The sequence below is a fragment of the Miscanthus floridulus genome, chromosome 19 (genome assembly GCF_019320115.1).
Source record: "Miscanthus floridulus cultivar M001 chromosome 19, ASM1932011v1, whole genome shotgun sequence".
Classification (NCBI taxonomy): Eukaryota; Viridiplantae; Streptophyta; class Magnoliopsida; order Poales; family Poaceae; genus Miscanthus; species Miscanthus floridulus.
The window spans coordinates 18660558-18675110 of record NC_089598.1 but is presented as its reverse complement, the minus strand read 5'-3'; the positions used below and the strand labels follow the sequence as shown (position 1 = coordinate 18675110).

Below are 14553 nucleotides of genomic sequence, written 5' to 3'. Positions count from 1 at the left end.
CATACATTTTAAGGTGGTTTAATCCAATGGAGGGGGATGGAGAGCACATAGATCCATGGGCCCACCTCCAATTTGTATAAATAGGGGGTACCCTCACTCTCAAGACACACCACAAGGAGCAAGCCTCTCCACTCTCTCAAAATAGAGTAGTAGCTTAGTGTTAGTATAGTTGGGAGTTGTTTTAAGATAGAGTAGTAGCTTAGTGTTAGTATAGTTAGGAGGTGTAACACCCCATGTGTTAGAAAAAGGAAATCAATGATCAACATAATGAATGGCTAAGAAAGATTAGTAACAAAGAACTCAAAAATACAAGGGGACAAAAAATGTTAAAGAAAACCATGTGATTTAAAAGGAGCTTAGGTCAACTCAATCTTTAGTAGTGAAAACATCAGCTATGATATAGTATGATTTTGTTTTGAGTGTATACGTGCACGGAATTGTCTATCCACCACACCTTCTATTGTGGAAGACGACATCGTTCTAGTGCCAGGCCTATATGGTTTTGAGTGCGTACGTGCACGGAATTGTCTATCCACCACACCTTCTATTGTGGAAGACGGCATCGTTCTAGTGCTAAGCCTATATGCACCTTGGTGTTGCAAGTAGAGGACATGGATAAAGAGCTGTAGTAGATGAACTCCCTGAAGACTGTGGTGTTGGGAAGATGATGGGATCCCGGTCGATTATTTGGAGGTCGGCAACGACGAAGTGTCCCTTGTTCATGTCATCGAAGAAGCCATCGGGACCTCCCTAATCTCCATTGCCCTTCGCTGGCTCCGCTTGACGCCGACAAAGTTGTGGAGCACATATCTAGGCCTCATGTGGCGTGGGATGGACCTCATGTACGGCGGGTAGCAGATGAGCTAGAGAGTGGGGGCAACAGCATCGATGCTAGTGTCGGGATAGTCGTCTGCTTTCGCGACGGGATTCTGCTCGAGATAAAAAAAATATTTTATGTGTTATAATATTTACAATACCAATAAACAAAACAACTAAGTAAATAACTACTCCTGACTAGACAGACAAAAGAACAACAATCGACCTAAATGAAATCAGAAGCCATGCAAAGGGTCAATGATGAAGTCCAATTGATCTTCATGTGTTATAATATGGACCATACTAATTGTAAACCTTGAATAGTTAAAGGCCTGGCGACTTACCGTCGAGTGACGAGGAGATGAGAATGGAGGATGATCAAGTGAACCATCAAAGCCGACAACAGAACTGGTCCGCGGCTGCAAAGGCATCACACGAAGCGTCCATGCTGTGATTTCATATTCACCGAGCATGAGACCGACTCAAGCAACAGTCACGCATGATGTGTTCTTTTCCATCTGGGAGGCTATGATTTGTGCAAAAATGAATTATCAAGTCATCTTGAATATATAAACTCATGTGCCCTAAGTAGTTGCCCCTCTCACATAGGGCTAGAGCGGACCTGGAAACTTCCAACCATTGGTAAACGTGAGGTCCTCCCATGAACAAGAAAGGGAAGAAGATGATTGTACGAGAGCAGGGCCGAGCCGGCGAAAATTGGGGCCATGTACCAAACTATAAAATGAGGCCTTATCTCTTGATAGACAGAATTATAGTAATTATTATAAATTCTACATACATATCATGCAATGTATTAATCTCTTGGAACACGATAAATAATCATATATATGAAGGATAATTATAGTTTATAATATAATGATTGTTCGAAAAAACATTAGTTCATATAATGTTATGAAGGACAATAGAATTCAAAATTGGGGAAAAGATTAGAATTATCGAGTACTCTCTCTGTCCAGAAACGAGTGCAATTTTAGCACGGTAAAAAGTTAAAATATCTCAAGTTTGACTAGCTATATATAAAATACATAATATTTATTATATCAAATAAATATTATTAGATTTTTCATGAGGTATACTTTCTAATATGTTTATTTGAGCATTAATATTTTTTACTTATATATTTGGTTAAATATATTAGACACTTTGTACTCCTGACACATATGTACTCCGGAGTACGTAGTATGTAGTATCGGCTAGTTTCCAGTGCTAATACATGATGGTAGTTTACGCCATGGGCTTGAATTGATCCCCTAGCGTAGCTGGTAGTCACTAGTACTAGTTTGCATGCGCCTGATGACAAACTACCGCAATGATGGCTGGTAGCTGATACATCAGAATTTTGGGACCCCTAAAAATCATGGGCCCTGTTCCCACGCAACGCTCGCATGCCCCTTGGCTCGGGCCTGTATGAGAGTCAAGAGGCCTCTTGCACATAGTTTAGGAGAAAACTGTGATAAGAACATGTTACTAGGATTGTGCGCCTTGAATACGCTTACGCTAAGTAATGATGGCGATTACACTTTATTTTCATAAATAAAGCTAGGTGACCTCTAAAAAATGAAACATATAGTATTTTTTTAGGAAACCGGGTTTTATTTCACACATTATGGGTATAAAGTATTACACTACATTCCTTACAAAGACACCCTTGAGAAAAACAAATTACATATAGGTCCTTACAAGGTCTTCTCAACCTGTCTTCGTCTCAAGCGATCAGAGGATCCACTCGACAAGCCATGCCAGCACCATGTAGTGGCATAGGAACTCACCAAGCTTGTAACTTTAAAGCTAATACCCCTCGCGACAAAGAATCTTTGTACAATTCATACAGCACAACAAGCGGCATACCAAACTCATCAATATGCACTTAAAACATTGAACGAACAGGGCATGCTACACCGATAGACATGGAATCTGACACCACAAGCGCTGCAGCCGTCCCCCAGTCAACCGACGATGAAACAACCCAAAAGGGGATATAACCACCAAAGCAGCTAAAACTAACAAGAACATCGACCCAATTCCTCAAAGAAGTTGTTGTCGGAACTCATGGGGAGGGAGTAGAAAACGACAGACATACGTATAGATGTCATGGGACTAGTACTAGAAGCTGCAAAATACCTACTATATACATAGGCCATCACCAGATCCAGGTTCTCCAACCCAACAGATAGCCAGAGAGACAGGAACCCGACCGGATCGACGTCGGGACGAAGCTCTCCTTCCGATCGCCTTTGTTTCTACTTCTACTTAAAGAGAAGAAGGGGAGGAAGGAACGCTCTGGAAGCGGCTTGTTAAACGAAACATATATAGCAGTAGAAATACAAAATTTCAAAAAAAAAAAAAGAAGAAGTAGTAGACCGTGAGCCTTTCAGCACCGGCCCAAATCCGTCACGCTTTGGGCCTGTATAAGCTTTTGCGGATTTGTTGCGCTCCTGCACCGAAGCCACCTACGTCATCACCTTTTATTACGCAACGCAATCGTCCGTCGCCCTTTTCGCTACGCTTCCCCCGCATCCTCCCAGGCCTGGCACACCGCCTCGCAGGTTTGGTACCCGTAGCCAATCCATGCAACCATTTCCTTACCCATTTCGCCACGCATGCTACACAGGCCGGCAGCTCTCGGCTAGGGGGGCGAGGCAGCCCAGGAGGAGAAACAGAGAGTGAGAAAAAAAAATCATATATATACAGATAGAGATATAGAGAGAGAGAGAGAGGAGCTTCTGCTAAAAAGAGTCGGCCTCGAAAGCGACCCAAATCTCGCAGCAACGAATTTGCATTTTCCCCACCTCCACCCCCACTTTCCCTTCCGTCCAGCCCCCTCTCCTCGGCGCGATCCAAATCCGGTCCGGCGATGGACGGCGGGGGGCAGCCCCCGGACACGGAGATGACGGACGCCGGCGCGGGCGGCGGGGGGCAGCCGCCGGCGCCGGCGCAGCAGCAGCCAGCGGCCGGGGCCGGGATGATGGAGAACATCCAGGCGACGCTCAGCCACGGCGGCCGCTTCATCCAGTACAACATCTTCGGCAACGTGTTCGAGGTCACCGCCAAGTACAAGCCCCCCATCCTCCCCATCGGCAAGGGCGCCTACGGCATCGTCTGGTCCGCCCGCTCCCCGCTCCCCTCCCCTCGCCTCCGATTCGCATCGACTGGCCTTTCTGATTTGTGATTTCATGGTCTGCTGCCCAGCTCGGCGCTCAACTCCGAGACGGCGGAGCAGGTGGCCATCAAGAAGATCGCCAACGCCTTCGACAACAAGATCGACGCCAAGCGCACGCTCCGCGAGATCAAGCTGCTCCGCCACATGGACCACGAGAATGTCAGTCGCTTGAGCCACCCCCGATCCATCCACCTCTCCTGTCCAACGATCCCAGAATTTCCTTTTCTTTTCTTTTTTCATGTTCTCTAGCGAGGAGCATATCGGAGATTCTCGTTAAATGCTCGCCTGTTGGTCGCATTAAATTTGGGGTGGTTGGGGTTAGTTGCTTAAATGATTGAGTTCGTTCGCTACAGCTCGCCTAGCCTAAGGGAACTTTCCCTCCCTCGTCTTGGCTGGGACTGGGAGGTGAAGTTCAGAAATAGCAATCGTAGCCATGCCTTTAAGGGAGCCAACCACCTTTTGAGATGCTATTCATTGTGTTCTTGAAGAACTTGAGGGCAGAAATGACGAGACAACCTGGAGCAGCAGCGCATGTTGCTCCTGCCTGCTGATGTCAAAAGTGAGTGAGTCACTTGAGGACCAACCTAGTGCTGGCCTTTTTGCTAGATCATCCCAATTCGATGGGAATGTAGTGGAGTGAATACTCGGTTGGTAGGGGACTAGGATCTTATGTTAGTAGTATTGGAAATACTTCTGTTGACTTTTTTGTATATTTGCTGACCTTGCACCCTTAATGTGAAAGACTAAGTCACAGGATTCCCAATTTTATTGGATTTGACCAGTATTTGTATATGGTTGAAGAATCATTCTAGCTTGTCAGAAGGGACGGCGGTTTCAGCAAGCGAAAGACGGTTACGAGATTCACCTGCCGTTACAGCTTGGAACCTGTCGCACGTTCGGAAGTGAGCTGAACTAAGTTGGATTATGATTAGTAGATTTGTAACGGCTAGATCAGTATCCTGATAAATTAAGTAACATGACATGAGCCATATGCACGGATGTTGTGTCTTCCTGTTCCTTTCTGTTGTTCGACGGTTATGCATGTAGAAGCGAATCTTTGGAATTCAGATTAGGCAAGGTGCGCTTAGTAGTTAATTAATGTACTTGATTGCGACCGTGTGCATTCTTGGTCAGCTACTTATACCTCGAATTTCCTTAATGGTAGCTAAAGTCATACTATTTGTGCTCTTCCGCATACCAGTTCGCCAAAAAAGCATTATGTGGCATGTGGAGAAATATGCAACCTAGCATGCAGATTTCCTGCAAAAGGTAAAAAAAACTATATACACTTGTGAATCTATAAACGTGCTAAAACGACATAGAAAAGGGAAAACTGCATGTTTTCTCTACTTCGTCTATAGTAATGAGTAACGTACAACACAAGTAAAAAATTAAGGATAGAAGGCTCTGGTTTTTGCTTTATACAAGCTTTTACCACATTGAAGTGCCCACTTCGTTAGCTGTATGCCTTTGGCAATACTACAGGCTGGCTTAAATAAAGTGTGTGCCTTTTAAGCTTGCCCTGAGCTGTTGACTTAAGTTCAAGTAACTTGAGCTTGAGGTGAGATACCTTTGAGACATGGAATGAAGTTCAGAGTCTCTTTGAACATTTTTTGTGCTACGGTTGCATTCTGCACTGTAAAAGTAAAAACATTTGAATCATTGCATTGTTGCTACCATAGTTAAAATTTGTTGGAACAGTTTTAAGTATGGCTTCTAGCTACAAGGATATTATTTCTGACACAAATTCATTTTTTGGTGCAGATTGTTGCAATAAGGGATATCATACCTCCTCCACAAAGGGAGGCATTCAATGATGTGTATATTGCGTATGAATTGATGGATACTGATCTGCATCAAATTATTCGTTCAAATCAAGCTTTGTCAGAGGAGCACTGTCAGGTACTTGTTTCGTTCAATCTAAGAACTGCACTATTACTATCAGATATTTCTTTAGCTGTTGTGTGGGATTAGCTCGAAATCTGTTATGTTCTTCTGTTTCTATGAATTCCTTGTTTATCTAGGATTGTTCAAACTTAATTTATCCTGAGATGTCAGGATATTTGAATATTGACCTAGAACGTAAAGTATCAATCACTGTGGATACATATTTGGGGGTTCTCACGTATTACTGAGAATTTTATTTGTACAAATCAGATCCAATGTTTTGGATGGAGTCTCCTATTGCTCAGTGGCCAGTGCTTTCAATGTACCACAAGTAGGCAGCCTTATTAAAACCCATATATGCTTATATGCAGTATATCAAGGCTCATTTGATATATGACCTCAAGAGAATCTTTTGTAGCCCATTAGAAAATGGCACAGTATGCAGCACAATTATACAATTAACCTAGCTGTTAAACAAATGTGTCAAAGCTAATAATTGTTGGAAGATGGCATAGCCATCCCTTTCTCATGCTTGTAAGCTAGTAAGCTACAGATGCATTGGCGTTGCTAAGATGATATGAAATTATGAATCCTTGAACATAATTGTATTTCTGATACCTCATACTATGATTTTGTATCTTGCTTGTTGTGACTCTTGTTTCATACTAGCAAACTCTTTCTTATTTGACACTATACATGTGGCTTTCTTGCCAGCCATATCCATGTGACATTCTTGCATGGAAAGGGTTGGTTCGGGATTGTGCCTGAGAATTCATGCTGTGTCCTTCCTAGCTTTTGTTATCTGTGCTAAATGATACATTTCTGTATTTTGAGTGGGATTGCAGCACGTTAACCTATTTCCTTGTCCTAGTTATCATATCACAACTCCCCATACATGTTTTGTGAAACTGTTTGGTTATATTGATTTTCCTTTGCAGTATTTTCTTTATCAAATTCTTCGTGGCTTGAAGTATATACATTCAGCAAATGTTCTTCACCGTGACTTGAAGCCTAGCAATCTTCTTTTGAATGCAAACTGTGACCTCAAGATATGTGATTTTGGGCTTGCTCGCACCACCTCAGAAACTGATTTTATGACTGAATATGTTGTCACAAGATGGTATAGAGCACCAGAGCTTTTGTTGAACTCCTCTGAATATACTGCTGCTATTGATGTGTGGTCTGTGGGCTGTGTATTTATGGAACTGATGGACCGAAAACCCCTGTTTCCTGGAAGAGACCATGTCCATCAGCTACGTCTACTAATGGAGGTGAGTTCTTAGTGATGATACCATATTTTTCTTTGGTGTCATTGTTGCTTTGCCTACCCCAACTTGCTTGGGACTGAAAGGCTATGTTGTTGTTGTCATTGTTGCTTTGTCATAGTAGTGTGTGCTAGTGATGAGCTAGTTGTGGATACTGGATACATCAATCCACTCACTCTAAGCCATCCACCCACCCAGCTTCGCTCATACTAAGACTTGCTCATTTATCTATTATTCACGTGCAAATACAGTAATAGTTGGGTTGTTGAAAGGCTGGTATTGGTCATATAGGAAAAAAGTGACATGCAGAAATCATCCCATTAATGATGATCCAAGTAGGAGTTCCACTGTTGTAGCATATCTATATGCTTATATGATAATGATCTCAAGTTTTGTGTTTTAAAAAAAAGGTGAAACAGAGTTGGGCAATATTTTAGCATGGGCAATGATTCTGCTGCATCTATTAATTTTCTAGTTGTTACTTCGCTGGTTCCGAATTATACACTATAAATATGTGTTGTGATGGTTTTGTGGTCTTAAAGAATAAACATCATATGAGTTATCTCACGATTGACCATGTGTTAAAACATAGGAGAATGTAAAGAATAATAATAAACATAATAGTACCCCTTAGATACTTTCTGTTTTTTGTATACCAGCTGTCAAGTAAATCTAGTCACTTACGCTGATTCAGATCCATAAGCAATTCTTTATAGCACAGTAGAGGATTTAATAGCTTTTATATTGCACACATTGTTTCGTGTTTGATTTCTCACCCTATTTCTTTCATGCAGCTCATTGGGACACCGAATGAGGCTGATCTTGATTTTGTAAATGAAAATGCAAGAAGATATATCCGCCAACTACCCCGGCATGCTAGACAGTCCTTACCTGAAAAATTTCCACATGTTCAACCTTTAGCAATCGACCTGGTGGAAAAGATGCTGACTTTTGATCCTAGACTGAGAATAACTGGTAATACTATTGAAGCCTTGTCCATCTTTTGTTTCTATAGATTTTTTAAGTTCTCTTTATTTCAAAATGTTGTTTTTGCCATAAATTGTCATGATTCCACTTTGAAAATAGTAAGTGAACTTATAGCACCATGCCTTGGTTTAGAAATGGTAGTACAACAATTATAGGCAGCATGCGACAATTGCATTTGAATGTGTGCACATCCACTCCTAGGCACGACTGCTGCATGGTCTGACCTCTGAAGGGGGAATCATTTTTGCCAGATGGTGTTGCAACTGTTGAAAACACATGTCTTTTATTAACACACTATTCTTCCTAATTTGTTGATTTTTGTCACCAAGTTTGAAGTTGCTGAATGCTCTGTTTTCTTTTCTCCTTTTCTTTTACCAGTTGAAGGCGCACTTGCACACCCTTACTTGGCATCACTTCATGACATAAGTGATGAGCCAGTCTGCTCAATGCCCTTCAGCTTTGACTTTGAGCAGCATGCATTGTCGGAAGAACAAATGAAGGATCTGATCTACCAAGAGGCTCTTGCATTCAACCCTGATTACCAGTAGCCGAAGTTCAATTTCAGCCGGTGATTGGCTTCATTGGCATGGAGATTTTTTCCCCCACCTGATGTCACTGCAAAAAGTCACCAACTCCGATTGCTAGCTGTAAATAATTGCCTTACCAGAAGATCATCCATTCCTCCTTGATTAAAAAAAGCTGGAGACGGTGTCATTCAAGGGTAGAAAAGAGCGAGCTTGTGAAGGTCAAATTTCTGCGTAGCTATGGATTCTTGTGCTTACAATATGTTGTTTTTAATCAGACTTTACTTTTCTTCTTTAAAACTTTTCGATGTTGTCTGTAAGAGAGGTAGTTCATGAACGATGGCTGCCTGAATTCAGTGGCTGTCGTCAAAGTTTACATTTCTGGTCGACTTAAGAATTCTTGTTTATCGACTTAATTGTTTAAAAAATACCTGTAATTCCAATGTTGCCTCCGAGACAGCGAGAGCGACTGCTGAGTGTGACCTTATGATGGCGATTGGCGACTGAGAGCCTGGAATCAGGTTTCAGCATATGTTTTTAAGTGTATAGCCATTGCAATACGTAAAACATCTCGATCTATTGTTGCAACACCAATATAAAACATTGCAATATACCTCTAAAATATTTGAAACACTTGAAACATACGTTTGCAACATGCGGATTTAGTATAATATCTCCTTGCGATTTGGGAATGAAGGCTCGTCGGCGTGTGGAGTTCACCGGTGTAGAGCTCGCCAGTGGTGCAAAGCTCGCCGCTCCGGTGGAGAAGGAAGCGGCAAGTCCAGTGGAGAAGACCGTGGTGGGTCCACGCGCTCTAAAAGGCCGCGACGGGCGAGAGGCGCAGTGGAGAGGGAGGAAGACGAGCTGCTACACTTTGGCGCGGTGGGGATGTCGGCTGGCGAAGCGGAGGGGTGGTGAAAAGGGAGGCGCGGTGGAGAGTGTAGTCGCCGAGGTGGCGCGGGCGTGCGGCGGCGCTGTTTGAGGTGAGATTTTTTTTAACGATTGGGGGCGAGGACGAGTGGATGAGCATACAAGAATTACCATCGAGGGCGGCGCTTAGGCTAGCGCGGGCGGCCCACCATCGGGAGCGTCCACCCTGCCCCTAGAATTTCCCCGAAAAAAAATGCCATTTGACAATGACACCAAATAAGGTAAAACTAACTGAAGCAGCCGATATGGAAGGAAAGAAACAATCGTGTGTTTCGAAAGCAAAGCTTGACGGTCCAACAAGTGGTGCACCGAATACAAGGCTGGGGCAAGACGCAAGAATGTGGAGCTACGCTGGAAACAAGGATTTAGGACTTCTCAATTCTCATGCCGTCTTTACACCTCAAGGATGGAGCCGTGAACGTCTAACAGCCTGTAGACTGTGGACGGTTCTGTTGCCCTCTATATTAAGTATAAATTAATCTCTTGTAAAACAGGGGTGGCATGGGTTTTGGTTAGCTCAACCCATGTAAAAATCGGCGGGGCGCACAGCTTGCGCCATCTAGGAACCTTGTAATGTAATTTTCTCATCTCTTATTAATGAAAGCCGATGCCGGATCTTAAAAAAAAAACTGAAGCGGCCGATACACGGTTTATTCTGTGTCCCAGTCCCAATTGTATCATTACACAGTGAATGCTGACAACCAGAATTTGGTCATGGTTTATTTTGCTAGCCACAGAAAATTTAAGCAAATGGATTGCTAAATGCTACTGCTATAGATTGGCAGGAAGACATGGGCGTGACTCCTGCTGCTTGATGCTGTCCGCAACGTGCGCGATAACACCAGCACCAGCATTGTGAAGCCACTCGTTCTTGACCTGCATAGATACCATGAATTTGGATGGCTGTTCTTTAGAACAAAAGAAATTGGAGGAACTGGAGAGAAAACATCACTCCAGAAGAAGAAAGCATACATGTATGCTGTTGTGAGCAGAGTAAGGCCAGAATGATGAATGGAAGTTGACGTCCACCTTCTTCCAACCAACCTTCTGCAGGCCATGGATCATCTCCTCTGTTCAAGAATCAGTGTCCACAATTCATTCAAGAAACGAGCAAATCCGATGTACAAACATGGAGTGCAAAATTGCTACTTACCCTCCATCATTTGGTGGTATTCCTCGGTATTTTCTCTGTTTGGCGTTCGCTGTGCAGCTTCTTTAGCTCTGGCAGCCTTGGAAGGGAAATGGGGGCCCTCTGATGATACGGGCGAACAGTATTCAACATTCACAATGTGCTTATAGCCATCCAGTGAACGATGTGAGGGCTGCAGATAGAGGAAATGCAAGGTCTATTCAAATGACATTCAATTTAGTGTGACAAGTAAGCTGTCAATGGAATCAATTATGGAGATATTGCTACCTTTACAAGATCCTTTTCTCTCCTCAATGAAGATGTTCGCCAGCCGACCATGTCTGGGATAAGATCAAGAAAACAAAGAACAAGAATAGAAGCAGAAATAGCTTGGGGGGAGATAACCATTACTGGATAGCATGCTGCAGATCAAGTTCAAGAAATGATTTGGCAAGGAAGGATACGGTCATATGAAACGTTAGCATACAGGACACGGTTCTTAAAAGCTGCTAAAGCTAATCTGTTAAACAATGAAAAGGAACATTATGTTTCAGTAAGAGCAACTTGCCTATAAATGGTTCTGTTCTTCACTTACATGTACTTTTTGTCATCACAGTCAGATGCCATTTGTAACAGGAGAGGTGGCTTACTAGGATCACCATCAGTGAGAAACAGTTGAGCACCAGTGCGCCCAACAATTAAAGGAGCCAAAGGTGCAGCAAGTTTTTCTAGAATTGATAGACCTTGAAGAAACGGAAGCTGGTAATTAGGGGAAAACCATATAAGCATGTATCAATGGAATTGCTCAATAACAGTAACAGGTCCCAATAAGTTTGTCATTTTTCCCCAAAGTTATAGATGTTAGTTGGTTTTGACCCCTTCAGCAATGAAATAACATGCTATATCATCCCAGCTTGTAAAAATCATACCATGCAACTTCAAAATCTACATGAAGGTCTTATATGAACATAGAGAGTTTGTTTTCCCAGGAATCGGATAATGAGCAGTATATTTTGCAAAAATAATCCGAAACATTTTGGTGACGCACCTGATTTCTCCCTCTAACCCCAAGGTGTGGGGTTGCTAAGGTAATAAAATTAATTGGCTGTAATCCAGCAATTGAACCTAATCCTGAAGTGCATCTTGATTTTGCTGACCCTCTTGTTGTAGGAACAATAAGTGCACTACTTTGTCCTGCATTCTTTGTTTCCACTGAGTGGAGTACTGCAATAGCATATCTAGCAAACAAACCACCCAAAGAATGTGCTAGGAAGGAAATCTTTCTCAAGCTGGACATCTTGTTAACCACATCCAAGACCTGTTCCCAGAGGCACAATTATCAGAGCTTCTAAGCAGTTCATTAGGATCAAGGAACAGGAGATATCAGTCTCCAACAAGGAGAATGCTTGAAACCTTTTTCTATGACAAACTTCAAAGAACGTACTTCATTTGCTAACCTTCTTCCAGCTATATCAATCCCATCAAAGGTTTTGGTGTAGTTGTTCGATGAACTAGCTGTAGACAAAAATGTTTACACATTTACAGCTCACTCAATAAACAAACTATTCTCAACTGTAAAACTGTGTAGCTAAAGTAATAATGTGGATGCCTTATTCACCTTGTAGGTACACTTTTTTAACGTCCATTTAGTTCATAAACCGGTATTGTAGAAAACTAGAACGAATGGTTAGGTAATAAGTAGTATTAATGTTAATGAATGAAGAATTCAAATGCTAGCATGCTTTACCATATATGAAAAAATTATCACCCAACCGCCTCTTCAGAACTGCTTCCCCATATGTCCAGTCTTTGGGGCTGCAACCATAGTATAATAAAGTAAAATTTTCAGTAAAATTCAAGAAAGAATGCAGAAAAGTACAGTTTGGTTAAAGAAGACAAGTAATTTGTGTCACGCTAATGTGTGTAGACTTTGAGCAGTTAAGCCTCTTTCAAATCTACGGTAACAACTTAGTACAGGAGAAATAGGATCTAATCAGTTACCTTGCCATGATACCATGGACAAGAATAAGGAGATGGTCTGGTTCTTGCTTGCTCTTGGATGCATACATCACTGAACACACAACAGTACTTCCCCTTGATACTGGATGAAGATACAGGTTTCTGGCAGATTGCAATCCTGCAAAAATCATGTAGTGCTGTAGTGATGAGTTCCAGTATATTTCACTGAAAGCATGTGAAAATATAATAACAAGGCAACTGCATGTGAACTGCATCCATGTTTGCCTTGAATTTGGACTATCCGTGCCTCAGTTTCGAATTTGGTTAAAAACTGAAGCCCCCTCATTGTTCTAACTGAAGTCCATAGGATCCTAATGTCTGATCCTATTCAGATTCATAAATTGGATTTAACTTCCTAGATCAATCGAGGATGCATTGTGCTTGGATTCCAAATGGTTTGAGAACCATCAGAATTCTCATGTACTACTGGCGCCCTCTGTGATGCCAATTTGATTCAGGAGCTTTGCTGAAACTTCCTGATCTCATTGCTTAACTGAAACTTCCTGATAAAAAAAAATCGTCTATCGAGCTACCCAACCAGTCTGAATTGACTTAGCACGAGTATATGGAATTACAGTACTTCGCAGCTACGAAATTGTCTTGCACTAAGCTTTCCTAGAGAAAGCAGCTTCACAGTGCCTCCAATCTGTCACGGAATGACGGAAGGCCAATTTCCTAGGAAGGAGGAAGCGATCAAGAATAAATTAACCTGACGGGCTGCCGCTTCCGCTCCAAGAAGAACAGGCGGGGCCGAGCCGGTGCGCGAGAGCGCCGAGAGGCGGTAGGAAGCGGCTGTTATAGGAGCGGCTCAGCCTGAGCGAGAGGCCATGGGGAAGAGAGCAAGCCGTGGACGCCACCATCCCCTCTCGCGGTGGCGTCGTCGAAGGCGGCGGACGGCACGGGACAAAAAACCGCGCCGGAATCAGTGCCGGCGTGGGGCTGATTATTGACGGGCAGGTTTGGCCGGGTGAGGTAGCCGTGGCGTTGGGTTGGCCGTTGCCGTCGGCGTCACGGCAGCCATGGGATTCGGCGGGGTATTCCAGCCCGGATGGCCTGTCGGGAGGGAGGTCGGGCCGCTTGGCCCATGCCGTCATGCGTGTGGGCTGAGTCCGGTCCGGGAGCCTGGGGAATTTACCGGCCTGCCACGCAGCTGAAAGAGCATGGCAGTCAAAATTTTGCTCTGACCAAAGTTTATCGAAGACACACAAGTAGTATATATTATCTAATAAAATACAGAGTTAGTTTCATTAATTTAACCGTGAAAATGTCTTATGGTGTTTATTTGAACTTGTAGGTGTAACATATTTTTCAAAAAAAATCGATCAATACTAGAGAAGTTTGATTCAAAAAAAAAAAGACCTATAATTTGAAACCGATGTGGCTGTCTATTGATATTTTGGACCGTTTGGCCTGGGAACCGATGGCAAAACCGTGTACATACTCCAGGCAGTTTGATTAACGTATGGCTTTACGGAAACGCTAGGACTGGGCGTTCGAAACGTTGTCTTTTTATCGGACGTCTCATCCACCGCTGACTCTCCACTCTTGAGTTATTAATAAAAAAACAGACCCTGCACTCGTCCACGCGGCCCCGCCCACGTCACCCGCTCGCTCTGCTCGCGGGATGAACCCCATTCTCGCTTGCGTCGCCCTCGGTCGCACCCACGCCGTGCACAGTGAGCCCGACATGGTAGGCACTCGCTCGCTCGCTCCCGGACTTGCGCCTCCCGTCGCGGTCGTGCTCTATCCGCCTGTCCTTGTCCCTGTCGAGGTCCGTGCCGCCAACGAGTTCCACACCAGTGACCTCCGCACCAT

General features: G+C 43.3%; 2 protein-coding genes across 2 annotated transcripts; one reads left to right on the top strand and one right to left on the bottom strand.

Annotated features, from left to right (window-relative positions):
- Positions 1–3555: 3555 nt before the first annotated feature.
- On the top strand, positions 3556–9103 carry LOC136525322 (mitogen-activated protein kinase 1). The gene is made up of 6 exons (XM_066518322.1): positions 3556–3939; positions 4027–4156; positions 5762–5899; positions 6823–7155; positions 7944–8124; positions 8515–9103. Exons 1-6 carry the CDS (start codon positions 3692–3694, stop codon positions 8682–8684), a joined length of 1200 nt encoding a protein of 399 aa, XP_066374419.1. The 5' UTR covers positions 3556–3691; the 3' UTR covers positions 8685–9103.
- A 1055-nt stretch (positions 9104–10158) lies between these two features.
- LOC136527296 (putative lipase YDR444W) lies at positions 10159–13676 on the bottom strand. The gene is made up of 11 exons (XM_066519981.1): positions 13448–13676; positions 12721–12856; positions 12467–12534; positions 12164–12234; positions 11768–12037; positions 11315–11478; positions 11184–11239; positions 11008–11060; positions 10744–10912; positions 10563–10660; positions 10159–10466 (listed from the first exon to the last, which is right to left on the bottom strand). The coding sequence occupies exons 1-11, from the start codon at positions 13596–13598 to the stop codon at positions 10362–10364; spliced, it is 1341 nt and encodes a 446-aa protein (XP_066376078.1). The 5' UTR covers positions 13599–13676; the 3' UTR covers positions 10159–10361.
- Between the last annotated feature and the right edge of the window lie 877 nt (positions 13677–14553).

Excerpts from the sequence above, each read along its gene's own strand:
- LOC136525322 (XM_066518322.1), top strand. The coding sequence starts at position 3,692 with ATGGACGGCGGGGGGCAGCCCCCGGACACGGAGATGACGGACGCCGGC. Across the intron at positions 5,900-6,822 it reads TGTCAGAGGAGCACTGTCAG|TATTTTCTTTATCAAATTCT; the intron begins GTACTTGTTTCG and ends TTTCCTTTGCAG. Across the intron at positions 8,125-8,514 it reads TCCTAGACTGAGAATAACTG|TTGAAGGCGCACTTGCACAC; the intron begins GTAATACTATTG and ends TTCTTTTACCAG.
- LOC136527296 (XM_066519981.1), bottom strand. The coding sequence starts at position 13,598 with ATGGTGGCGTCCACGGCTTGCTCTCTTCCCCATGGCCTCTCGCTCAGG. Across the intron at positions 11,061-11,183 it reads TGCTAACGTTTCATATGACC|ACATGGTCGGCTGGCGAACA; the intron begins GTATCCTTCCTT and ends ATCTTATCCCAG. Across the intron at positions 10,467-10,562 it reads CTGCTCACAACAGCATACAT|GTCAAGAACGAGTGGCTTCA; the intron begins GTATGCTTTCTT and ends GTATCTATGCAG.